This window comes from Chelonia mydas, chromosome 1 (genome assembly GCF_015237465.2).
Source record: "Chelonia mydas isolate rCheMyd1 chromosome 1, rCheMyd1.pri.v2, whole genome shotgun sequence".
NCBI classification, from domain to species: Eukaryota; Metazoa; Chordata; order Testudines; family Cheloniidae; genus Chelonia; species Chelonia mydas.
In genome coordinates, this window is record NC_057849.1 from 255,793,194 (window position 1) to 255,820,375 (window position 27,182).

The 27,182-nt window shown below is 46.3% G+C and overlaps 1 protein-coding gene and 1 long non-coding RNA gene across 3 annotated transcripts; one reads left to right on the forward strand and one right to left on the reverse strand.

The window, feature by feature from the left end:
- The first annotated feature begins 1,432 nt into the window (after positions 1-1,432).
- LOC119563987 lies at positions 1,433-6,993 on the forward strand. Its single transcript, XR_005222828.2, has 2 exons — positions 1,433-1,699; positions 1,786-6,993. It is a non-coding gene; the product is annotated as an uncharacterized LOC119563987 (long non-coding RNA).
- On the reverse strand, positions 5,874-27,173 carry CBX6 (chromobox 6). Of its 2 annotated transcripts, none has more exons than XM_007069086.4 (5): positions 26,902-27,173; positions 26,707-26,750; positions 26,415-26,480; positions 26,221-26,287; positions 5,874-15,191 (listed from the first exon to the last, which is right to left on the reverse strand). In XM_007069086.4, exons 1-5 carry the CDS (start codon positions 26,968-26,970, stop codon positions 14,226-14,228), a joined length of 1,212 nt encoding a protein of 403 aa, XP_007069148.1. In that variant the 5' UTR covers positions 26,971-27,173; the 3' UTR covers positions 5,874-14,225. The 2 variants fall into 2 exon arrangements, with proteins under 2 accessions (XP_007069148.1, XP_027687027.1); XM_027831226.3 differs by having other exon boundaries at positions 5,874-15,137; positions 26,902-27,114.
- Between the last annotated feature and the right edge of the window lie 9 nt (positions 27,174-27,182).

Genomic DNA, 27,182 nt, shown 5'->3' on the forward strand with positions numbered 1-27,182 from the left:
GGTAGCACAGAACGGTTACAGAAGTCCTATTGTGCCTTATTTTTGTTTGGAAAGACATTAGCAATAGCAGCACATTTTGGGCACGGCCAGAAATACATGATAAATCACTGCCTCTAAAGTTCCATCAAAAACTGACATGTTCACAGCTCTCGCATGCTCTGCTGCACAGATTCTGCACAAGGAAGTGTCCCTGGCCTTTTTAACTCATTAACTGTGTATTTACTTTATGAAAGTTGGACAAAACACTGTGAAAACGTAAGACATTGGCTGCCCAACCTCTGGGCTGGCAAAACCTATACTGACAGGTTTCAGAGTAACAGCCGTGTTAGTCTGTATTCGTAAAAAGAAAAGGAGTACTTGTGGCACCTTAGAGACTAACCAGTTTATTTGAGCATGAGCTTTCGTGAGCTACAGCTCACTTCATCGGATGCATAGCATATCGTGGAAACTGCTATGCATCCGATGAAGTGAGCTGTAGCTCACGAAAGCTCATGCTCAAATAAACTGGTTAGTCTCTAAGGTGCCACAAGTACTCCTTTTCTTTTTACGAAAACCTATACTGACTCACTGGGGAAAAAGAGCAGGAGAATCTTAGTACAACATACGGTCACTCTATACACTAGTAAGGAGATGCGCATATGACAGTTGTTGGAGGGCTCTATTTAGCAGTAATGGGGCTATTGGAAAGCCAGTCAGCATTTTTTGTTTCTCTGATGAAAACTGGCGCACTCCCTGCCCCAAACAATTGTCAACAACTTAATTTTCTGGTTTTGGCTAAGATATTGATTTAAAAAAAAAATATTGAAATTGGATTCAGGATTGTTAGCAAGCATTTTTGGCACACAAAGTTGTTAAATGACAATCTAAATGGCGACACAGTACTGCCTTCATGCTTGGCTCACTCAAGCCCCAGGCTGCTGCTCCAACAGCTGCAGCAGAGGAGGAGATAGGTGGAAAACTGCAGGACCCCAAAATCCACCTCTTGGGGTGCAGAGTGGCAACAGCAGCAGCAAACCCTCAGGTCCGATCACACGCCAATGGGCACCACTGCCAGCCTAACGGACCATGGTGAAGTTAGCACAGCATCTGATTTCAGGGATGGGGCACCTACGGAGCCACAGCAGCTCATCCTGCCCTGCGCAGCTCCCCCGCAGATGAGATGGATCGCTGCCAGCCCGGGGGAGAGACGTGTTCCCCAGCTAGGGTGACCAGATGTCCTGATTTTATAGGGCCAGTCCTGATATTTGGGGCTTTGTCTCATATAGGCACCAATTACCCCCACCTAGGATGACCAGACAGCAAGTGTCAAAAATCAGGACAGGGGATGGAGCGTAATAGAAGCCTATATAAGAAAGAGACCCAAAAATTGGGACTGTCCCTATAAAAGTGAGACATCTGGTCACCCTACCCCAACCCCCGTTCTGAGTTTTCACACATGCTATCTGGCCCAGCCAGCTGCGTGTGACCCTTCCAATCCTGGCTGGCTGCCGAGGAAGTGAGTTACTTTCACTTTCATTCCTCAGCACGCAGCCAGTCACCCCCCCCTTCCCCTCACCCAACCCAGACTGCCAGAGGGGAGGTGGGGAGAGGTGCTCCGTGGGGAGAAGAATGGACCTTATGGGGGGGGGGGGCAACAAAGGATACTGCAGCCGTTGAGCCTGCTTCACCTCACGCTGTGGGGAGAGAGTCACACTCACAGGTGAGTTCCTCCTTCCCCCACCCCTCCCCAGAGACCCCAGCAGCCAATCTCCTCCCTCAGACTGTGCCGCATTCGGTTCTCTCTAGGACCCAGCATCCTTGCTCTTACATGCTCCACTGCTTCCCATCTGTCCGGACTCCCGGCAGAGTGGTGCCCTACACAGCTGCCTATTCTGCCTACGGCTAAGGACGGCCCTGGGGGGCAGCTGTCATGCAAGTGTGCAGGGCCATTAATTGCCTCCTACTACACAGGACTGTGACTCTGGGAAATGTGCAGGACACAGTGAATGGTTTTGCAGCAATGGGCTTCCTGAACTGTGGCACACAATAGATGGCACACATCTCTATTTTAGCACCAAACCACAGAGCACATCGAGGGAGAAGGCTATTTTTCTATGGTAATGCAAGCACTGGTGGATCACCATAAATGCTTTCCTGACATCACTGTGGGCTGGTCAGCGAACGTGCATGATGCACACATCTTTAAGAACACAAGACTGTTCAGAATCAGGGACTTTCTTTTCCAGCTGGTGGATTATCATCGGGAATGTTGAAATGCTATCAATGATCCTGGGAGACCCAGTCTACCCCTTGCTCCCATGGCTCATAAGGCTGTACACCAGGTACCTCAACAGCACCAAGGACAGTTTGAATCACAGGCTCAGTAGGTACAGAAAAATAGTTGAATGTGCCTTTGGTTGTCTGAAGGGTCAATGGCATTGTCTATTTACGAGACTGGACCTCAAAGAAAAAAAATGCCAAAGATTGTTGCTGCCAGCTGTGTGCTGCATAATATCTGTGAAGCGAAGGGGGAAAAGTTTCCACTAGGCTGGAGGTGGAGTGAACGGCTGCCCGCTGAATGTGAATAGCCAGATACAAGGGCTATAAAAAGAGCTCAACATGGAGCTATATGGCTCAGGGAGGCTCTGAAAGACCATTTTAATAGGGTTCATAGTAGTGTGCTCTAGCTGGCCTTGGTCTTTTGCAGCCCAGTATGAATCTTGTAGCGAGTGCTGTGTGTGTAGTAATATAACTTTGTCAATGCACCTTTTAATACTGTCTGAGAATGATATCGTGGGTTCTGGAATAAAAGGAAGTAACAGGAAATTGGGGAGTGTCAGACATGCTCAGCACCAGCCAGCATATGTTGTGAACGAATAAAGATGAATTATGTTTCAAAAAATAGAATTTTATTCTGTAATGTGAACCAGGCAAATGATTAAACATTTAGAACTTTATAAAACTTGATAAATTAAGGGAACACAACTTACAATGGGAAAGAACTGCCATTTTATATTTCAGGTGCGCACACACCAACCGTGTCTTTCACAGGTCCGTGTATGTGCAGCTGTGATGGTCTTTAATGTCCCCTGGATTGGATTGGTAGGGGCAGTGCAGTGGTCCCTAATGCCATGTGGAATGTTGAGGGGTGGTGTAAGGAGGTCCCAACATTGAGTTGTCTACGGGCTGCAGAGGGAGGTAAGCCTGGGATTCTTGGACCTACAGCTCTACCAGAGTCTGCAGGATCTTGGTTTGCTGCCTGAGAAGCACCATTATGCTCTGGTGCATCTCCCTCTCCTCTCCACTCCTTCCTTCCCCATGACGTCTGCAAGGGTCATCCTCCAGGCCCTGTTCTCATTCTCTGATGCAGCACAGGCTTACAACATGTCCTAGAACACATGATCCTGAGTCCTCTTCTTTCTCCTTATCTGGCTCAGGCTTTCTGTGGGTGTGGAGGGGTAGACCCTAAAGGCCACAATAGCAGCAGCTGCAGACAACACACAGGAGTACCATTGTCAATATATTCACAACAGAAATCAAACTTTAGGATACTGGACTCACACCTCTTGATCCCCAAAAGTTGTGAGCACTGCATTCTCACTTCTTGGGATGATACAATCCTGTGCCAGTCACAGCACCAGCCATGGCGAGTATGGCCCTTGGGCTGGGGAGATGGTTGGGGAATTGAAGGAGGATAGCTCAGTTAATATAGTTGTATAGAGCAATGGAAGTGAATAGTGGCACTGTTTTCCACCGGCAGGGGTGATTTTAGCTAGTAACCCACTTCTGAGGGTAACAGCTGCTGCTGGCATCCCGATGCCACCTGGGCCGGTATGCTGCTAGCCTATGTACTACAATGGTGCCTGTTGAAGTAATCACTGAGTGGCATGGAAGAGTGTTCTACTGCAGCAGAAGAAATAAGGCAGCCCTCCCCAGAAACCTTTGGCAGAGGATTGCAGAGTACCTTCATCACAGTTTCATCACGATCTCTATGGAGAATTCACAGGACATCCTGGAGAACATAAAACAAACTGCTCTGCATGGCCCCCCCTGTCTAACTCTAGAGGGGGATGAGAAGCAGATAACACCACCACGTCTCTTGGTTGTTTCACTACCTCTTCTAGCATAAATAAAAAGAGTGAATCAACAGATGTGTCCTGCTAGTTTGGGGGGTTCCATCTCTAATTTCAAAGCAAACGGCATACTTACCCTGCATCAGGCTCGCTCTTGTTTGACTGTCAGAACTGGCTGGACTGCGATGGGGTCAAAAAATACCCTGGCTCACTGTGCAGCTGGATCCCCTGGTCGTCTGTCCCCCATACTCCTCCTTGCTGTTCATGGCAGGGTCCTATGACTCGGGCTCCTCCAAAGTATCCACAGGGCTCAGGTGTGGGGTCTCTCCCAAGGATGGCATGGACCTCTTTGTAAAAGTGGCAGGTCTACAGCTCTGCACCAGATTGATTGTTGACCTCCCTTGCCTTCTGTTATGCCTGCCACAGCTCCTTGGCTTTCATGCGGCATTGCTGCTGGTCTCTCTTCTAGCCCTTCTCCTGCATGCCCCAATGAATCTGCTCATAGATGTCAACATTTCTACAGCTGGATCGGAGCTGTGCCTGCACTGCCTCTTCTCCCCACAAACCCAGAAGGTACAAAACCTTCTGTCTATTGCAAGTAGCTGGCATGGGCAGGTGAGCAGCTGCACATAACAATGGAGTGTTGCTAGGTATTTGCCAAGCCGGGCAACCAGGAAAAGGAATTTCAAAAATCTGTTGAGCTTTAAAGGGGAGGAATAGTTTCCTGTCCACCTGGCCCATGGGAAATGGAGTTCACAACAGTGACCAGAGTGGTCACCGTGGGGCATTGTGGGACAGCTCCTGGAGGCCAGTAACAGTTGACGTAAGTAACACAGTATCTACACTGACACTGCGTCCACCTAATTACATCAACCTTGACTCTCCACCACTCAGGGAGGTGGTGGTGTTAAGCTGCCATACCGGGGCAGTTATATTGGCAGAAACAAAATTTAAGTGTAAACACATCCATAGCTGGGTTGATGTAAGCTGCCTTGTGTTGACCTAACCATGCAGTGTAGACCAGGCCTTAGTGACCAGATCTGGTGCCCACAGGCTCTTCTGGGCCAACTTGCAGCAAGCACTGAAGACAAAAGGAGGGGAAACAGATGATGAGCATAGACTTGTCTTGCCCCACATCTAGATGGGTTTTCAATATGCCCCTCATTAAGCGTTTTAAATAGAAGGCAGGAGTTCGGCATTTCCACATCATAACACTGAGATTGTTGTTTTGCTTTTAGTAGAAAAAGGGCACCAGGCTTCCATCTCCTCTTCTTCTAGTTACGATAGATTTTGAAGTCCAAGAGCTACGTATGAGCCAGTATCAATAACAAATAGCCGTCAGGTTTGTCCAGGTAGTTAACAGGTCACTTGTTGCCAGAGTCATATTGGGATTCCAGGTGAATGGATGCCTCCAGAGGAAAACATCTGTGTGTCTGCCTCTGAGAGCAGCAGCCCAGTTCCTTGTGTTTTTGTTTTTGGGCAGAAGTTTGGCTCGAGCTTTGTGCTTCATTTGTATTTGCTGCTGTTTTGTTTTTAAATATGGAAACTACCTAAAGAGCCAAGTTAACAGCTCTGCTAGTCTGTCCCCAATTACATAAAAATTAAAGGGCAAAAGACCTATTAAGACCTCTAGTCCATTTTCCAACACTCCTCGTTAGACAAGACTGTTACCTGCAGTATATTCTCCTGTGCTTTGGCGAAGCTAGCTGTAAGTAACAGAAGTGATGGGGCGGACACTGCTTGCTTCCCTTGGCAGGTTAAAACATCGCCACTCACCTTTGAAAATCACAAAGTCATATACACACAAGGCAGGCAACAGGCTTTGGAATGTAACAATTTATTGGGGTTAATATTTTTCTTTAACTCCCCATTTCTGGCATCGATACAATACTCAAGAGCAGCAGAAAGAACAAAATGTACAAGAATACGAGAGTAATTAGCACAAACTGCCCCCAAACCCAGAGCAAGCCATTTTTCCGTTGGAAACGCCAATGGGAGGGGGATCCTATCGCCCCACCCTGCGTCCCATCCATCCACTCTAGACAGAGTTTAGCCAGCTGGGAACTGGATTAAAATAAACAAACGCAAACACTATATTTAAAAATGAAAATTACAAGACAAAAAAATATATAGATATACAATTCATTCGTGCATGATTCTTTAATTAAATGCATTTTTCAAAATAAAAAAAAGTTACAAGATATTTAGGTTTATTTTAAATTAAAAAAAGTCACCACCTCCCCTCTCTGGGTAGGTCTCCAGTTGGCTCCGGGTGTGTGATTCCCAGCTTGAAGAGACATACTTGTGCCAGCTCTCAGAGCTTGCATACTAAAAATAGAGTGAAGCCATGGTGGCACAAGCCACAGGACAGGCTAGTTGCCCCGAGTACATGCCCGTCTAAGACCCTAGAGTAGCTAGCCAGTCCTGAAGTTTGCACTGCCACAGTTACACTCTATTTTTAGTGCATTAGCTCAATAAGAAATAGTGTGAATGTCTCCTTGAGCTGGGAATCACACAACCAGGTTAAAGGGTAACCATACCCTGTATGCCAAGTGTGGGGTAGGTATGGAGGGGGGTATATGGGTTGCATCAGGACCATCACCATTATAGAAATTAAATCAAAATCTCTCTCTGGGATAAAGAGTAAGGCCCTGATCCTGCAAAGACTTATGCACATGCTTAGCTTGAAGCAAGTACCTCTAGACATCAGTGGAACTACTCGCCTGCTTAAAGTTAAGTACTTGCATAAGTCTGCAGGATCTGGGCCTCAGTTTGGCACCTGGGGAGGTGGAGGGAAGAGGCAGATGTGCAAGCCCTGATTCCCACCCCCCCTTGCAATTTTCCACCCAAAATTTAAAAAAAAAAAAAAAAAAGAAAAGAAAAGAAAAAAAAGAATCCCCTACTGTTAAGAGGAGAAGGGGGGGCATGGCAAGTAGTTTAGCTCCAAAATTTAGATTTTAAAAAAATATGATGGTAGATTTATTTATTCTCAGAACTTGAATGAAGTTTCCTCCCCCCACAACAAGGAAACCCACCTGTCCCTGCTACACTGGAAGAGTCAAGGCTACTCCTGGGGAACCAGGAAGTGATACTGACCAAGTTAATTTCACCATCCTAGCGGAAGTGCAAAGAAGAAAACTGCAATAATGGGGAAAATTTACTTGGATTTAAAAAGACACGTTTCCTGTTTGAGGCCCCAATCCAGTAAAGTACTTAGATCCATAACCACCCGCTTAGAAGTTTCGTGCATGCTTTAAGTGCTTTGCTGAACAGGGATGGATTTAAGCATGTGCTTCGATGCTTTGCTGAATTGGGGAATCATGGGGTGTTAGCTAATACAGGGATTAATGTTTAAACTACTTAACCTGCCATTACCCCCCATCAGATTAATCTCTCTTGAATCACCCACCACTGCCAATATTTAAGATCACATTACTCTGATTTCTCTTACTGATGTTCTCCTTTGGGGTAATCACCCTGTTTCTTTCCTCTGCCACACTATTTCCCCAGTTGCAGCCATATCTCAATACCCTCTTCCCTATACCAGTCTTAGATTGGCCAGAGAGTGCAGAAGTGGGGCACTCCACCCCCCAGACTGAACATGCTGTCTCTGCAGAAGACCCCAGACAGCACCCTCTTGAGGGACAAGAGTGGAACATCCCTAAGGGATTGATGTGTCCTGTTAGGGTGGAAAGCAGGTCTTGGATGCAGTTCTGCATCGAAGACAGAACTCTGGATGGTCCTGTAGGGTTTCATCCTGTGCTAGGCAGCAGAAGGTGGGAAGGACAGAAGAACTGCTAGAGGTACAACCCTGGAAAAACTGGTATCTTCCTTTGTTACCTGACTGAGATGCTTTTTGGGGCGCGGGGGAGAGAGAGGGGAGGAGAATCATAGAATATCAGGGTTGGAAGAGACCTCAGGAGGTCATCTAGTCCAACCCCCTGCTCAAAGCAGGACCAATCCCCAATCCAATCCAATCTAATCCAATCAAAGAAGAGAAGGGACTTCCTGGTCTCCACTTCTTGTAAACCAGTGAGGACTATCTCAACCTTGGAAGTGAATAGCACGTTTTAATGAGAATACAGGACCACACAGTGTCAACACAATTGCCTCACTGTGGGGGAGGAGATGACTAGGAGCAGTAGGGACGCCCAGATCTGATGCTGGATAACTGACGTGGGGAGGTTAAGCAGCAAATGGAAAAATAAGGGTGGGGGAAGAGGAGATGAGAGATTCTGCTCCTCAGAAATGTACACACTGCACTTTTGGAGGAGGGCCAAAACGCTCCCTCATTCAAAGCCAGAGTGACAATGCAATGGATTTATAAAATATCTGGGAAGGAATGAGTGGGTTCTGAAGCAATGCTCAGCCCTTCTATAGCTCTGTATGCACATTACTAAATTTTAGCCTCCCAGCATCCTCTACAGGGCATTGCCCCCATGGTACAGACAGGGGAATGGAGGCAAAGGGCAGTGAAGCAACTTGAACAAGGTCACAGGAAATCAGAAGAACCCAGGAATGCCTAGCTCCCAGCCCCAAGAGCAACCCTCTGAACTATTATGTGTTTGACACAGGGATTGGGACGGATTACGTGGGGGGTTCTTTTATATATATATCTATATATATCTATATATATCTATATCTATATTCATATAAAAAGTAAATAAGATCCCAGCTCTTGCATGATATTGGGCAATCCAAAAAGCAGCAAAGCAAGCAACACTGGAGAAAAGGATACATCAGGCCAAACAGTGCAAGGCCTCAGTTAGAGGTGCAGGGGTGGGAGACGGACAAGCACTCCTCCAAAGGGACACGGAGCACTTAGCCAGACACCCATTCTTGGTTTGTTGCGCCTCCCTGCTCAAACCCTGGCTATGGAACTGGAATCCCACACCCGCTGGCGAGAAGGGCCACCCCAGTTGGTTACGCTACTTTCTCATCCCACATCCACAGACAGCACTGTTGACGTGGTGTAGAGGGCGGGACTGTGGGGGAAATGACTACCTGCCAGCACTGCTGCTCCCCCACCCCAACCTGTGCTTTAGCTTGGATATCCACAGGGAGTTCCGACTCTCCATCCCCAGTACTGTCAGGTCCATGAAGGAAGTTAGATTGACTGTTGGGAATATTGCAAAGCGCCTGAAACTTCCTTTAACAGCAGAGGCGAGGAAAGGGATTTAATGACCCAGGAAGACTCAGCTCAGACAGCACCCATTTGGTAAAGGAGGGAGGGTACCTTACCTCCATCCCAGCAGGGGTGGCAGGAGAGGGGTGACTGAAGTACAGGAGATGCGGAGACACTCCCCCATCCCCTGAAAAGACACAGCAAGTAAGTGGCTCACCTAAGATTAGAAGACAGAACTCCCCACTGGGCCTACATACATCCTCCCATCCCTGCAAAGGCTTTGTATCCTTGTCAGCTCCATGCCCATATGCTAGCTTCAGTGAGACCAGAACGGAGTGCTGAGCAAAGGTGGGAGATCAGTATGTATGCTCAGCTCAGGACTGAAGCTGTAGGTCAGGACAGAGGAGCACTGGCAGAGCTCAGGGGTGAAGAGTGGAGAAAATGAGTTCCCAAGAACAGCCCAGAGAAGGGAAGATACAGTTTTGTTTTTTACCCAAAATGCACAGAGGAGACCCTGACAAGCCAGAAATCTTAGAGTCCCATATCTAGTAACTTATTACATTCAAACACCAACGCCTGGTTCCCATCCTCTTTCCTACAGTCACCCCAACGTGGCAGATGAACAATATGCAGCAAAGAAACACAGTGCAGCCTTGGCTGGGAAAGCTCCCTCCACCACTATGGGACATTCACACATCCCTCAGTCCAGGAGACTACAATCCTGCGCTAGTAAAAACCCACCAACCCCATCCTGGCTCTCACCCCTACATGCACTCGATGCACCCCAGCCTTCCCAAGGAGAGGGTGATCCCCACTTGTCCAAAACTTCAGGTACACGTAGGGGTTTCTGCCTTCCTCTGAAGATCTGGTAGTGGCCATTGCCAGAGGTGGGACACCAAACTGGACTGGGCTACATTGGGTTCTGCTGTGGCAAATTCTGTATTTAAAATGCCATTTCCACTAAGCACTGAAATCAGTGAGCTGATAAGACAAGGAAGGGAGCTTTGCCTTGTTCTGAGTGAGCGTTTATTCTGCTCTTGGGGTGGTTATCTAGCAAGAAAGATGCAAGCCAATCCAAGATCTCAGTAGCTCCACTCACATGCCATTTCCAATTTACCAGCCTGGCCCAGACCCCCTCAGGTCAGGATTTACCATTCTGCAACAACTTTGGCACCACTGTACCTGGGAAAGGGAGAAAAATACAGAGCCTCCGTCTAATTTCTGGAGAGGGGGCAGGGAAGGGAAATGGTAGTGCTGTTGGATGGAACTCATGCCAACACTTGGGGAAGTGGGGAAGAGAAGGGTAAATTACATGGGTTTTCTCCAAAACAGGACTTGCCTCTTCAAATCAAAAATTGCTGGTTACCCCAAGGACACCTTCCTCCAGTTCAAGTGAGCCAGATACCATCCCAGACACACACTTCAACACTACAAAATACTCTCTTCTCTAAAGGACCATCTAATACCACTACAGTTTGTGCAATCACTGCATTTATTATTCATTTTTAAACTCTCTCTCTCCCCCTATAGAAATTTCATTTTTTAAAAACTTTTCTTTTTTCTTTTCTTTTCTTTTTTTTTTTGAAAAACTATTCATTTCACTTTTTTCACTTTCCATCATAAAATCTCCTCTAAAAACACAACAAGAGAATAAACATGGCACAGACACAGACTGTTCCCCTGGTTTTGGGGGAATGCTTTTGAATACTCCCCCCAACCCTACGCCCTCTCTGAAAGGCATGGATGGGACCTCCCTTTTATCTTCCAGTAGGGAGGGAGGAAAAAATAAATGGGAGATGGAAGGTGAGCATAACCCACATTCATACCAGCGTGGGGTTTTGTCAGCCTCTAGTGGCTGGACCACACAAAGATTTATGAGACTGCTACTGCCTGTTCTTTAAGCTCAAGCAATAGAGACTCATGCTTTTAGATCCAGAGGTTCAGGGTTCAATCCCCACAGGTGACCCACCCAGGAGGGTAGTGACAAATGGAGTCAAGCTACTTCCCCTGACTGGATTGCACGTCTTTCCTACTGAGAGATGATCTACGATACGCGTTCCTCCAAAGCCCACTGCCCCTCTCCCGTCTTTATAATTCCAGGAAGAAGGGTCACCGAGCCCCCATGCAATCCTCTGGCCAATGCTTCAGAGGAAGGCGAAAACCACTTATGGAAAAATCCAGGAACACCAAACAACAGACATCAGGAGGGAAAAAAAAAAAACTCTAACCAGTGATCATTTCTTGGCTAAAACATGTCAAGAGTTTCCTATTAAAGTTCCCTTTTTTCTCCCACTTAAACTTTTCAAATATTTCTGAACTTTATTACCACGAAACAAGAACGCCATCACATACACGCCAAGAGTAACCAAGCAACCTAAAAAAAAAGTGACTGGCTGGCATGCATCTACTCTGTAAAATAGTTCCTCTTACCTTGAAGCCTCATAAATTAATTCCTTTTTAAAATCATCTCTTTTTAAACACAAGTCTCCTTGTTATTCTCCCAATATAGATCTCCCACCTCTCCAAGGCCTGCTTGTTTTTGAAGTTACCATGAAATAAGAGAACCCTGCATGCGCAAGGTGAAGGAAAGATGCAAAACAAAGCAAAGACAACAGGCAGGTATTAATTCACATACACACATACATATCCAACAAATTACAGGAAGCCTTGGACTGATGAATGAATGGGGAAGTCTCCCCCACCCTGTATTTGGTTTTGAAATATTCTGCTGGATTTTAAAAGTTTTGTTTAAAAAACCCATAAAAGATGGGCAGTTTTGTGGAGGTGGGTGTTGTGGTTATGTGGGTATACAACTAACCACATATGGGATCATCTCTCAGATTGGCTACACACAAACTGGAGCTAAACTCATTTGAATTCACGTTTTTAAAATTTTGATGCAAGTTTCTGTGTAGACATTTATTTTGCAGTAGGTGAGTTTTAAGTCTGGTCTACACCTAAAAATTAGATCACACTAGCCATGTTGCTTATGGCTGTGAAAAATGTTGTGCCCTGTGCAATGTAGTTAAGTCAACCTAACCCACATTGTAGGCGCAGCCAGGTCAGTGGAAGAATTCTTTTGTCAACCAAGCACCTCCTCTTGAAGCGGTGGTTTTATTACACCGACAGAAAAACACCTTCTGTCACTGTAGCAAGTGTCTACGCTACAGTGGCATAGCAGCAGCCATAGCGCTTGTAGTGTAGACATACCCTTCAAATCCAGGGTGTCTGCATGCAAAACCACAAAAGGGGTGAATTCCACCCAATTTAGTTATTTTGGTGGTTGTGTGACAGAGAGAGAGAGAGAGACTCAGACTCTCCTTAGAGCTGAGTTCCTCTCTCCTTCCCCCAGTACACGCACCACTGTAGGCATATAAAGAATTATGGATCCCACAACAGGCGACCCCTCCCACCCCCTTTTTCCCCGTGGTCAGGGAATCAAGGCAGACACTTACTGCAACACTAATTTAGATGGACTTTATCAGCCCCTCTTCCCCACACCCGAGTGTTTCACAGATTCGGCAACAGAGGAGTGGGGAAGTGAGGGAGGGGTATCTAGCCACAAAGCTCAGCACTGACACAGAGTCAAACAAGCCACGAATGGCAAAGAAGAGCGCTTTTGCACACTTGGACATTAAGAGTATGTCTCAGGGAACTGGAGGAAGCCACATCATCGCCTGCTTCCAATTACAGAGGGTGGGGGCGATTCCAGATCCAATTTCACACTGAACATGTAAAAACAAGGTGTTGGGGAGTTGGGGGCGGGGGGGGGGGGCAGATGAAGGAGAGGCAGGCAGGCGCACACACACACACACACACACAAACAAAATGCAAGACACGGTAATTCTTACAAGTTCTTAGCACCTTTGGTTGACAATTGTAGAGGCAATTTCAGATCCTGGAAATGGTTGCAGTGAACCCTCTCCAACGCACCCACCACAAACAGATGAAACCAAGCAGGAAGAGTAGCAGATCTTCCTTCACACCCACAAGGCTTGTGAAGTGATTCAGTGGACCCAAGGAGGCTTATATTTTTCCTGGGAGGTAAGACCTGTTGACCTCATCCTGCTGGGGTAATGTCATGCCAAGCCATTGCTCCTCCTGAATTGATGGACGGATGTGTGGCTTTCCCACTTCCACTAGGAAAAGGCTTAGGAAGGGTACGGCATGCCTCAGACCCGAGCAAGTGCAAGTGATGAACACAAGGAGGAAGATCCAGGCTGGAAGTGACAGGCCCAACAAAGCTCAGCAGACTGGAAGATCTGGAAGGGAAGGAGCAGAAGGGAGGAGGAAGGGCCCAGGTGGTCTCAAAGTGCCCATACAACTGCCAAGTTAGCACCAATAGTAAAAGCAAGAAGGAAGTGAGCCTGGGGCATGTGTTGCAGGGGTGCAACCCCGCACTTGAGCTCTGTTGCAATTTCGTTCTAACCCTGATGCTTTACCTTCTGATCTCCTTCCCTCCTCTTCCTCCCCCTCCCCCCGATAGTAACCCTCTCCCAAAGATACAGCCAGAACTACTGAAGCTGGATCATAAGAGACAGCTAACCCATGCCACAGAGAAGGGAGAGGGTCAGAGCTGCCCTGGGAGAAGGCAGGGTGAAGAACTGGAGAAGTGGAGGAGTGTGTGTACAGTGCATGGCAGAGGGGGAAGGTGGAGGGGAGCACAGCCCCTTTCAAATGCCTTATCCATCTCTCCAGTAGTAGGAGTTCCCCCATACCTTCAGAAAAGATGGGGGGGAGGGATCCTTACCCACCCAGCCCCAACACACACACGCACACACCCCCGTTGTCACCCAGGCTCCACACCAGTTTGACAACATGTTCTTTGAAGACAAATGATCATTCCCCAGCCCAACCCCTCGCAGCTGTGACATCTGGGAACTTCAGACACCTCTGCCCTCCAACTCCCACCCCAGTCTCCAAGCAGAAAGAAAAAGAACCGGGGAAGGGGATGGGGGGAGAGCAGGAGAAAACTAACAACAGCCATTCACACCATGACTTCTTCCAGCAGAGCCTCCCCTACCCCCCCGAAGCTGGGAGCCAACTTCTCACTTGCTGCCTCCTCCACCCGCTGCCACCTTCTCGAAATCCTCTGCGTTGCAGAACTCCTTGATGGTGACGGTCAGGAGATTGCTGGTGACATCTGTGACCACCACGTTGGAGCAGGGGGACATCTCAGGGCGCCAGTCGCCAGCCTCCTGCTCCGGGTCAGAAGAAGAGAGGGATGATGAGGGCGTCTGGCCCCCAGCACATCCCCTGGGGGGAGAGCGCTTGCTGGTGGCTGCTGATTCTGGTGGGATCGACAGGTCCAGGACCTCCGACTCGCGCCAGTCAGGAATGGCAGGGCTCAGGGTTTCGGGAAGCAGCTTTGGGGGAGAATCGTCTGGGTCGGAGGAGGAGTGAGGGGTAGGAGAGGGGCAGCCTGAGGAGCTGGAGCTGTGGGCATCGTAAGGGGTGGAGCCCATGACAAGCCCGCAGGAGGCACCTTGTGAGCCTCCTGCCTCCATCTTGCCCTCCAGAGATGTGGCCGGTGCAGCGGACGGCTTGTTGTACAGCGAGAAGGTGCCGAACTTCATATGGCGGATCTGGGTGCGGAGGATGCTCTCGCTGAACTTCTTACTCTTGCCAATGACGCGGTTTCGTGAGGGGATCTTTGGACGGGCCAGGCCCCCTCCCCCACTCGCGGCCTTCCCGCCCTTGTCAATAACCTTGAGGTTGAGGATGATGCGGCTGCGTTTGGGCTCACGAGGCTTCACCTTGCGGTTGATGATGCGGACGGTCTCGGAGAAGGGCGAGACTGGCGGACGTATGCCAGCCCCTCCTCCCACTCCCCCGCCGTTCTGGGGGTCTGGGCGGGGCAGGGGGCGCCGGGACATGCGATGACATCGCCGGATGTCTTTCTTGAGCCGGTGCACTGCAGCGCTGGAGTGCAGCTTGGGTGACGAGGTGCTAGAGCCAGGCTTGACAGAGAAGTGTACATCCCCAATGTGAAGGGCCTCCGCCTGGGCCCGAGCCTGCGGTGGTGGGGGAGAGAGCAGAATGGAGTCAGAGACGACCTGAGATTTGCCAGGCCTTGAATCGGGGGCACCTCAGCTTGTGGTGACAAGACCACATGAGAGGCACCCTGTCAAGAGCCAGAGGGCTACACCTTGTTTGTATACAAATTACACATTTAAATGAAGAACTAAATGCACAGGACCCTAGTACTAAGGTAACCCAGTGGCGAACGGCTGCCAGAAGTCCCCCTCAGTGCCCGTTATAGCCCCTAGCTATGGAGCTTTGGCTCTTTAGTTCAAGCTGTAGCAGCTCCTGCTTTAGCTCCGGAAGTCCCCTGTTCAATCCCCAATGCATCAGCCAGGACGGCAGCTGTGACACTTGCATCATCTTTGACAGATGAGAGAAACGACCTGCCGGTGTGTGTTCAGCAGCAATGAAAACAACCAACCAAGGAACTCAGAGCCATGGGAAAGGAACAGCAGACTTCATCGGCAGACTGTTACTATCAATCACCATGAACGGCTCCCTCCACTAACAAGGGAAGTTAGTGCAGGGCAGCCGGTCAGGTTCTAGGACTTACCAAGGACTGCACTCGGAGGAAGTCTGAGACTAGGTCTACACTACAGACTTATGTCGGCAGAACTACGTCGCTCAGGGGTGTGGAATATCCTCACCCCAAGCGACACAGTTATACAGATCTTACCCCCTGTGTAGACAGCGCTATGTCTATGGGAGGGCTTCTCCTGTAGACAAAGCCACCATCTCTCGAGGAGGTGGAGTATCTACGCTGATAGGAGAAGCGCTCCTGTCATCATAAGTACCATCTTCACGAAGCATGCAGTGCTGCTTTAGCGCATTTCCTTGACCTCCCCCTTCTTACATGCTCCCCTGAAAGAGGAGCACAAAGGAAAGTGCCCAGGGAGCCTGGGTGCCAGAGATTCTAAAGCTACACTCAATTGTTACTATACTCTGTCACCAGGAGAAGGGGCCAATCATCCTCATAAGCATCTGGTGGTTGTTGGTGGGGCTCAACACCAAGAAGTTTATTTGTGGTGAGTAAGCACCCCAATGCGCTCTAGGCACTGTCTGAATGTAGGGAGCAGGGACTGCGTCCATAAGCTCACAATCTAGAAGACAAACAAGACAAAGGATAGGAGAGAGGAATAAAGCAAGCAAGCAAAGTCCCATCCAGACTATTAGTTGGTTAATTTCTTGTAGGCGTCATGGGAGAAATGGATCTTTAGGAAGGGTTGATGGAGAAGGTAGTGGTCTGATGGATACTGTGAGAGGAAAGTCTCAGATTCAAGGTTCAAAAAGATACTGGACATAGAATCATAGGAGTGGAAGGGACCTCGAGAGGTCTTGTAGTCCATTCCCCAGTACTCAAGGCAGGACTAAGTATAGACCATCTCTGACAGTTGTTTGTCTAACCTGCTCTGTCACTGGAGATTTTTAAGAGATTTCACAACCTCCCTAGGCAATTTACTCCAGTGCTTAACTGCCCTGACAGTCTGGAAGTTTTTCCTAATGTCCAACCTAAACCACTTTTGCTGCAATTTAAGCTCATTGCTTCTTGTCCTATCCTTAGAGGTTAATGAGAACAACTTACTTTCCTTCTCCTTGTAACAACCTTTTATGTACTTGAAAACTAATGTCCCCCCTCAGTCTTTTCTTCTCCAAACTAAACAAACCCTTTTTTTTTTTTTTTTTTTTTCAACCTTCCCTCACAGGTCATGCTTTCTAGACCTTTAATCATTTTTGTTGCTCTTCTCTGGACCTTCTCCAATTTGTCCACATCTCTCCTGAAATGTGGCCCCCAGAACTGGACATAGTACTCCACTTGAGGCCTATTCACAGCACAGCAGAGCGGAAGAATTACTTCTTGTGTCTTGCTTACAACACTCCTGCTAATACAACCGAGAATGTTTTTTGCTTTTTTTGAAACATCGTTACACTGTTGACTCATATTTAGCTTGTGATCCACTATGACCCGCGGATCCTTTTCCGCAGTACTCCTTCCTAGGCAGTCATTTCCCATTTTGTACGTGTGCAACTGATTGTTCCTTCCTAAGTGGAGTACTTTGCATTTGTCCTGATTGAATTTCATCCTATTTACTTCAGACCATTTCTCCGATTTGTCCAGATCATTTTGAATTTTAATCCTATTCTCCAAAGCACTTACAACCCCTCCCAGCTTGGTATCGTCTGCAAACTTTATAAGTGTACTCTCTATGCCATTATCTAAATCATTGATGGAGATATTGAACAGAACCAGACCCAGGACCGATCCTTGCGGGACCCCACTTGATATGCTCTCCCAGCTTGACTATGAACCACTGATAAATAACTACTCTCTGGGAACGGTTATCCAATCAGTTATGCACCCACCTTATAGCAGCTTCATCCAGGTTGTATTTCCCGCTTTTGTGTATGAGAAGGTCACGTGAGACAGTACTGAAAGCCTTATTAAATCATATAGATATGATATACCACATCTACCACTTCCTCCCTATCCACAAAGCTCATTACCCTATCAAAGAAAGCTATTAGGTTTGTTCTTGATAAATCCATGCTGACTGTTACTTATCACCATATTATCTTCTAGGTATCTGCAAACTGATTGCTTAATTATCTTTCCAGGTACTGAAGTTAAGATGACTGGTCTGTAATCCCCTGGGTTGTCTGCATGGAGATCAAGAATATGTGGAGTTATCACAATTAATGAAAATGCAAATTTTGGAAGGGATGTTAAACCTCACGTTTTAGGATTTTAGCGTAGTGTGTGTGTCAGGGTGTGGGAGGAGGGGGAGAAAGAGCAGATTATCTCACACATGCCTGCTGCGGGGTCCCTACACCTTCCTCTGAAACATCTGGTGCTGGCCACTGTCAGACACGATATTGGGCTAAATGGAACTAGGGCAGGTGTAGTCAATACGTGGACTGCAGGCCAAATCCGGACCATGAGATGCTTTTGAACAGACTGCAAAATCTTTTTATTTACTTATTATTATTACTGTGGTGTGAAAAATGTTTCTCTGGAGTCTGGACATTGACCAAGAAATTTGGACCTTGACAAAAAAAATAATTAACTAACCCTAACCTAGGGTCTATCGTGGTTTCCGATGCAATTCTTATATTTCTATTCCACCCCTAGGTTCCTACGCAATTCCTGTGTTCTTATTCTCCCCCTAAAAACCAGACTTGTCCTGCCCCTTCAGATGAGAGATTCGTTTAATGTGACAGATTAAATAGTGAAAGGCACCTGCTTTTCTCAGAGAAAAGAGAGCTGCTCTTCCCCCTCCTCCCCAATAAATGTATCAGGAGTCATAACTGCTAACATTTGGGACAAAAGTTTTTAGTTCTTCTTAGTCCTGTAGAGCCATGACAGCTCTGGCAGAGTGAGCTGGAATTTACTCTGGCTCATGCATCAGCAACAGGATTGTCTGCAAGCAGCTAACTACATTTTCATTTGTAAATTGAGATAGTCTGATTTGGAGACAACAAACACGGAACCCTACAGTGTAATTTTACACTCGCTTTTCAGAGCAGAGCCACACTTTAAATGGCGCCCTGCAAGGATAAGATGCCCCATCCCCTTTGAAACAGACTCTCCCTCATCCCAAACAGTCACTCTATAATTCCCTTCCCCGCAAAACCCAGCCCCGGACAGAAGTAACCAGACCTTTTGGCCCCACACCCATCATTGCCTTGCCAACTTAGAATCAAATGATTCTTGTACCATCTAGTGACCACAGTGAGAACTGCAGTCCCCAGGATACAATATCCACTTTCTCACTTCGTCCTCCTGACACTGACACTCACTCACACGCACACAGCTCAGGACAGGTTCTGGGGAGCTAAGGTTTTAAGCTGCACTATTATCTCCCCTGCCTATCTCCCCAACTCCTTATATCTGATCCCAAAAGATTCCACTCCTGCTGATTGCCCCCACCCTGCCCACTCCAATCCCAAGTTATGACAACAGCACAGGCTGCAGGAAGCCCCAAACCTCTCAAACAGCCCTGCCACACAATGGGAGAAGTTTGGAATGGAGACTTGAAGGCATGTAGCTCATCTCTGGCTAATACAGGGCTGTTCCCTACAGTAAGCTCTCCAATGCTTTGTCTAGTCTAGCTGTAAGTGGCTCCAGTGATGGATGGGGGCTTCTACTGCTTCGTCTGGAAACAATTCCACAGTCTAAAGGCTCATGTACACTAGGCGTTTTATACCTGGAATTAAACGATTGTCAAATAACTCAAGGTGGTTAATGTATTTGTAAGGACAGTGTTTGCCACTCCCCAAATGTTTACTACAGGCCACAAACATGTGTTTATCCTCAGCAAAGGTTAAAAATCTCTAGCACACACAAATCCTCACAGATTTCACTGTCAGGCATGACGTCCTAATGTGCATTCAGAGTTTCTTTGGCTCAGACTCATCCATTATTCCATGGCCTATGTGCCTTACAGCACAGATATTCAATTCCTAACCCAAAGAGCCTACAGTCTAGTATGTTTCAATAGCTCTTTGAAGCCAAATAATTCCTCACTCTTTTCATCACCATTTAAATACATACAGATGGTAGTGGTTCATAGAATCTCATAGAATCTCAGGGTTGGAAGGGACCTCAGGAGGTCATCTAGTACAACCCCCTGCTCAAAGCAGGACCAATCCCCAATTTTTGCCCCAGATCCCTAAATGGCCCCCTCAAGGATTTAACTCACAACCCTGGGTTTAGCAGGCCAATGCTCAAACCACTGAGCTATCCCTCCCCCACTGGTTCTCTTCAGACATCTTTTAACCAAGCTATTCTGGTCCATATTTTACTTTGAATTGGTGTCTTATCTCAAACATCATTATCACAGCTCCTCAAGCATTTTTACTGCTCTTCTCTGAACTCCCTCCAGTTTGGGATTATCTAGCGGTGTGGTGAGGTGCAGGGACTGACATCTCTTATTCCAAGCGAACTGAAGCCATATAATGAGGGATTATTAACTCCCTGATAGCTGGCATGGCTCCCCCTGTACAACAAACCCATAAATCCCCTTGTCTTTTTTGCCACTATATCACACTAATCTGATGTCTAATTTGCTTTTCTATATCACACCATGGTGTGTGTCACTCTCTCTCTCTTTTAGAAGTATTTCTGCTCTCAAAGTTTCTTATGCTCATTGAATACTTGTGTCCCAGATTACTTTACATCCCAGAAGCACTTGTCTGCATTTTTCCTGGTTGAATCCATTTCTTATTTCCTGCCCATATTTTATTTCCCTACCCTCATGAAACCTTGTATTTTACTATCCTATGAATGGAATTAACATGCTGGTTTTCTCCTCTGACAGATTTACAACAAATAGGCTAAAATGGAACCTAACACTCCCTCCAACTCAATACACTGCTGTTACTCATTGCTTAGTTTACATTCTTTGCGACGCTTAGCAATTCATGTTAGAGTACACATACCCAAGTCAGCTTGAATTCATTTCTCAAGTGAAGTTTCAAGAAAAAATATCAAATGCTTTAGTGAAAATCCAGATGTCCCAACTACCGTGTTCCTTCCAGACACTAGTCCAGTAATTCTACCAAATATGTGATCAAGTTTGTCAGATATCATTTACAAACGCTCCTCTCTTCCCCGGAAGTTGATAGTTTTACTGACCCATTCATTTTCTCTTACTCCTGGTTATGTGCCTGCTTCCCTCTGTACCTGGAGCTACCTCCCAATCCCAGTTTACAAAGTCTTCTTCTCACTCAAATCTCTGCAAGAAACACACTTCTCCCTGCTGAAGGCTCAGTTCTTCTATGGTGCTCATAAATTGTAAGGGTTCATAGTTTAAGAAAAAAAAGTTGATCCTTTCTCTGAACTTCACAAGTGCATCTTAAATGCCTCCTTCAGATGGTAAATTCCTTGGAGTGGGAACGGTCTTTACCTTGGTGACTTAAGAGTGGAAGATGTGTTCAGTGCTGTACATAGAATACCCTGTTGGTGAAAACTGAACCGGGATCAATCAAGATAAAAGTCTGCAAACGTCTAGAGATTTTGTTCTCATTTAACAGAGAACAAAGGTTGATTTACAGCACAGTAATTGCTAGGATCACTTTTTTCCCTTCTTTTGGAAATCTGGATCACATTTGCTCCGTCCCCTAATGAATTCTCATCAGCTAATACTTCCCTACTTCTGTTCTTTTTTTAAATAATTATTGCTAGTGATCCAACAAATAATTTAATCAGTTCATTCCCTTCACACTCTAGGATACACATACTGAAGACAGGGTGAGAAGTACATATTCAAGTTCCCCACAAATCTTACTTTACCTAATTTATGTCAATAACTCTACAAATAGGAAGTAATAAAGGATGCAACTCTTTTTTGTTTTGATTCAAAAGAAAACACTTTAGTAGCTCTGCCGTATTTACACGAGTCCCCCCTTATTTATTAGTGCATCTGCTTTGTCTTGTACTCCCCCCTCAAATAATACATTTATAAGAGCCCTTATTTCCCCTTTCACCTCTTTGACTAGCATTCTGCAACCTTTAGCTGACAGAGCAACAGAAAGCTGTGGCTCCTAAGCAACCCTACCATAAACTGTGTTTCCCCATTGGAGGGAAAATGAATGCTATGAGGGAACAGATTTCAATTTCAATCTGCTGAGGGGTAATTTATGAACAGGGAGATCAAAAGCGGAGTTTGAGGGAGGAAGTTGCTTAACACCATGTTGCGCCTCCCTCCACTTCAGTTTACAGACTAAAGTAGGTCTTGCAAGCAGCAAGAGGGAAATCCCCTATCGTCTATTACCGCATGCTCTCAGTACTACTACTTCCTCCATTAACACCCTCCAATCTTTACCTTATTATTTAGAGTGACTGAAAATAGAGATCTCTGCAAGCTGAGCAGGAGGGTCAGGGACATGTCCTCCGATAGCACATGCATGACTTTATGGAGTTGCATGTGACCCTTGCATTTTCCAAGCCAACAAAGCTGAGGAAAGAAGTACGTCAGGGAGGTGAGAAAGGAAGACAAAAGTTGCATGCAAAGTATATGTGTGGGACAGTTAATGTGTCTCTATTACTCTGCATGAGCTTCCATTTTTCCCCAGACTGAATCTTATTGATATTTCTAAACCCTCAAGTAACCTCCTACAGACAAGATCTATCAGGGATGTCAGATTAATAAAGGTTGGAAAGGACTGCCCCACATCAGCCACTCCAAATTCCCCTCCCAAAGCAACAACTTACGTTTTCCATAAATTAGTGTCACCTTACAGGCTATTGCATGCCATGATCCCCCCTACATGTAAACTTGTCCTCTGGGCTTCAGCTCTTCATCCATGGGAAAGTTTGACTAATATCCAGGGAATACAGCCAAACCTTCTACCCAAAATACTGTAGCGGAAGCCCACACTTTCAGTCCTGCCATCCATGATGCAAGAGCGTGTTAGTGATATCACAAACACTGGTGTGATATCCCTTAGCGATCCGATAGAAAAGTCAAGCATTCGAAGCCTGACTTAAGGCACCAATGGCCAGATTTATAAAACAATCAGGTGCCCTAAAATGCAGATAGGCACCTAGTGGGATTTTAAGAAGTGCCCAAGCAGATTAGGCACATAACTCAATTCAAAGAGTAATTCCTTTGTAAATCTGGCTCCAAATCAGTATTAAGATAACTAAATAAATAAGCAAACGGAATTTCAAATCAGGCCAGTTATTTAGATGCTGTAATATGGATTTAGAAGCCTAACTTTAAACACCACATTTGAAAATCTTGGTCAGAAACATTATATATGAAACCATTCATTACAAGTGCATGCTAGCCTTTTACAACCAGTCGTGGTTTGGTTCCGTATTTAATCTCCATGCCTTCCAGTTCTAATCGGTTGAGTTTCCCAGTCAAAAAGAATATTGTTCTAACTGCCAGCTCTGCAAACTCCCCCGGGGACCCAAGAGTCAAGTTTCTCCCCCGTGCTTCAGAAGTCCTCATCGGCAAGAGATTCTGCAGTCAAAAGAACTGACAACATGTTTAATGTGCAAGACAGAACAGAACCCTCCTTCTCCTCCTGTAGTGGCATCAGTCCTGCAGCATTTACAGGAGTCAAAACCTTGGCTTTGGCGGACAGAAAGATAGGACTTCAGTACAAAGGAATGAAGGGCTCTTTTAGCTGATTTTCTAACTAAAATCACATTGCAAAATTTCCTCAAAAAAAGTTTGGACAAGTTCAGATGGTACTAAACCAAAAGAGAGTTATTTCTTGCTGTCTAGTCTGACTTCTGATCCAGCCCTAAAAATAACACCCCAAAGAAACCAGCAACTAAGGGAAGTCCCCAACACAACCTCATCTCACCAGACCTCCTCCCCAGAGGAGACACCAGCAGCTCCTGCCCTGCTCAGTGCTCCCCACAGTGAGGCATCAACCTTCCAATGGTGATTTTTTGTTCCACGCTTCACTCTCTTCTCCAGCGTGACAAGCTAACTATAAGCACCAGTCAGAGGATTACAGTAACAGTCAAGTGGATTTCAAGAGTTGGGGAGGGAAAAGAATTAAGGCAAGTCAAGACGCCAGTGAAGGAATATTGTTTGTTGTGGTGGTGTTTAAGAAATTATGGGAATGCTTATTTCTTGAAGTGTCAGTGATTTGTGTCCCCCAACCCCAATATCTTTTTAAAACAGAAAGCCACTAACTAGAAATCTAATCAATTTAGACAGTAAGTCAGAAGTAAGGTGGATTCAGAATCTGCACCTGTTTCTGAGATGCCCTGCCAGTTCTTTGCGACTATACAATCACATGTTGCTATATATAGTATTACACATTTAAATTTTTTAACTAAATGTTTCCCTTCCATGTTGCTCTGTCCCACACACATAGAAGAGGAAACCAACTGACTATTCAGGGAAACTGATTAGAGCTGTCAAATACTCAATGTAAATAAAGAAGCAAAAATTAGAAAGTTTCTTTTCAGATTTCAAGTGTTACAAGTAATAGTAGGTTAAAAAAATTCAAACAGAAATGTTATTTTTAAGTCAATGGTGTCGCCTTAAGCTTTCCTCTGCATTATTAGACTCCCAAACACAAGAAGATCTAAAGCATAAGTGTCAGAGATAAAAACTGACTATAGAATGAAACTGACTAGCTCCGTTTCAGGGAGTGAAGTGTAAAAAGAAGCACACTCATTAGTGGGGAAAGCAAACAGATTTTTATCGTTTTCAGTTTTTAATTAAGGAAAGAGTAACAATGTAGACAAGGTGGTGGTGGTGGTGGTGGCGGCGGGGGCAGAATTTGAGGAAGCACTGCTTGTGATTGGAACAATTTTCAGAGAGCTCCCCAATTTTTACCAGAGCATCCAGAAAACCCCAGGAAGATTCTCCCCACAATGTTTAAACTATGTCTGCGATCCTCCCATATGCTCTACCCTTCCAAAGCAGATAACAGGGGGCATCCTATTGCAATGGTTCTCAACTTTCCAGAATATTGTACACCTTGTAGGAGTCTGATTTGTCTTGCGTACCCCCAAGTTTCACCTCACTTAAAAACTACTTGCTTACAAAATCAGACATAAAAATACAAGACTGTCACAGCCACTATTACTGAAAAATTGCTTACATTCTCATTTTTACCATATAATTATAAAATAAATCAACTGGAATATAAATATTGTACTTACATTTCAGTGTACAGTAGATAGACAATGAGTTGTTTATTCTGCTCTGTGCGAAATTTTAGTTTGTACTGACTTCGCTAGTGCTTTTTATGTACTCTGTTGTAAAACTAGACAAATATCTAGAGGAGTTGATGTACCCCCTAGAAGACCTCTGAGTATCCCCAGGGATACGCATACCCCTTGTTGAGAACCACTGTCCTATTGCACAGAACTTTGAGTGCTGCCACTTAGCGCTTCACTTATGTTTCAACAGAGCTTTGAAGATGTGAAGCCTCTCAACACCCGTGAGGCAGGAAAGCAAAGTATTAACCCCATTTTACAGATAGGGAAAGCAGACACAAAAATGTAACTTCACTTGCCCAAAGGCATAGAATGAGCCAATGCCTGAGATAGGAGGATTAGATGCACTGCTACAGCACCCATCTCCATAGCATCTGGGTATCAGATTAGACCAGAATTGAGAAATTCCTGACTCCCCATGCAAATTTGTCTTAAATACACTGGATGATATTCTGGCACCTCCATTCATTTATGATCCAGGATTGGGATTTGGAGGGGAGCAATAATGCAACAAATTTGTCTGCAGGGTGTCAGTCAGAGAGCAGAATATGGCAGATACCAACTCTTACAGGAAAAATCTGTTAACTTCCGCTACAAAGGTCACCACCACCACATTTTAAAAAGAGGAAACTGGGGACTCCACCTTTTTTTTTTTTTTTTTTTTAAAGTCTTCCTTCTGAGACAAAACACGACTATGCATGAAGAAACAGATATCATGAAAATGACACTGTCAATGGGGACGAAGTGGAGTCTTTATGCCATGAAGAGGTATAGTTATTCCATGAATTCCAGAACAAGCAGCGAGCCCCAAAGGACCGCCAATATAGCGCCGGTGGGCATTTAGCATACTGACATGTGAAGAGGAGGGGCAGCAGCAGGACCCTTGTCATATCTTAAAAAAACAACTACAAAACCTTTTCATAGCCACCAAGTATGCCACTATATTATCACATACAGATCAAAGGTGGGGAGGGAGGAATGAAATACCACTGTGGTGGGAAGAGAGAGCAGATAGGTGCAAACACCACAGGGACAAACATCTGGGGGTGGACGGAGGGGAAGGAGAGGAGGAGATTGACAAGAAGAGAACATCCCCACAAACACACGTTCACACACCCTAGCTTTTACTATCCCATTGGTGATAATCCCTCACTACCCCAAGCAGCATCTCATGCACTTACTTCTATTCCCCCCTTTTATTTAGTTGCACCAGACACGCAGACTAAGGGAGGCCCAAGTCACTTGAGAGTTAAGTACCTCCAAAAGTGGACAGGCAGCGGGATTTTGGATACATCTAACTGGGCCTAAGTTATTTAAATAAAAGTTACCTTCAGGAGGAAAGTTTTAGGCTTGGGTCCTCTCTTCTTGGGCCCATACAGCTCACGCTCTCGTTCCCTTTAGGGAGTCAAATTTTAGAAAGTTAAACTTTTTCTTAAGAAAAAACACACACATACACATTTTTTTTTTTTTGGGGTAGCTCAGATGTCAAATAAACAAACGTGGTTTCCCCTGTTAAACTCACTTCTGCTCAAAGGCTGCAATAAGTCGGGAGTCCAGGATGTTCTCTTCAGGTTCCCAAGTGCTGTACCTGTCAAGGCACAAAAAAAACAAAACAAAACACGAGCACCCGCATAAAAAAGGAGAATGTGGGCGGGGGGAGCAACCCCAGAGTACAGTTTGCGCGCACGGAAAAGGGATGCATAATATTATCTCAGCGCGGACTTGGGGAAAAACCCTTCAGACACACACATACACACGCGCGCGCGCACAGACACACACACACACACACACACAGAAATACTCAAACAACTCACTTGATGGCCCAGCCTTTCCATTTCACCAGGTACTCGATGCGCCCCTGCAAAACACAGATGAGGAGGGGAACGGAGGAGGGGGGAGAAGAGAGAGAGAGAGGGAGGGAGGGCGGATTAGCGAAATGGCCATTGCAACAAACCCACGGCAGCGGGGGGCCGGGGCCGGGCTCGGGCTCGGGCTGGGCGGCTGCTCACCTTTCGGATCCGCCGCTTGATGATGGATTCGGCCGCGAACACTCGCTCCCCCACTGCAGACAGCTCCATCTTGCTCAGCAGCAGCACCCACAGCCCATAATAATCCCGCCCGCTTCTTTCTCCCTCCCTCCTTCCTTCCCTCCCCCCAGCTCAGGCTGCCGCCGCCGCCGCCGCCGCTACTAGAGCTGCACCGGCTCGCGCACGCTCACGCTCGCTCTGCGGCCGCGCGGCCGCACGTGACCCTCCCTCCTCTCTTTCTCCCCCTCCCCCGTGCACCGTTA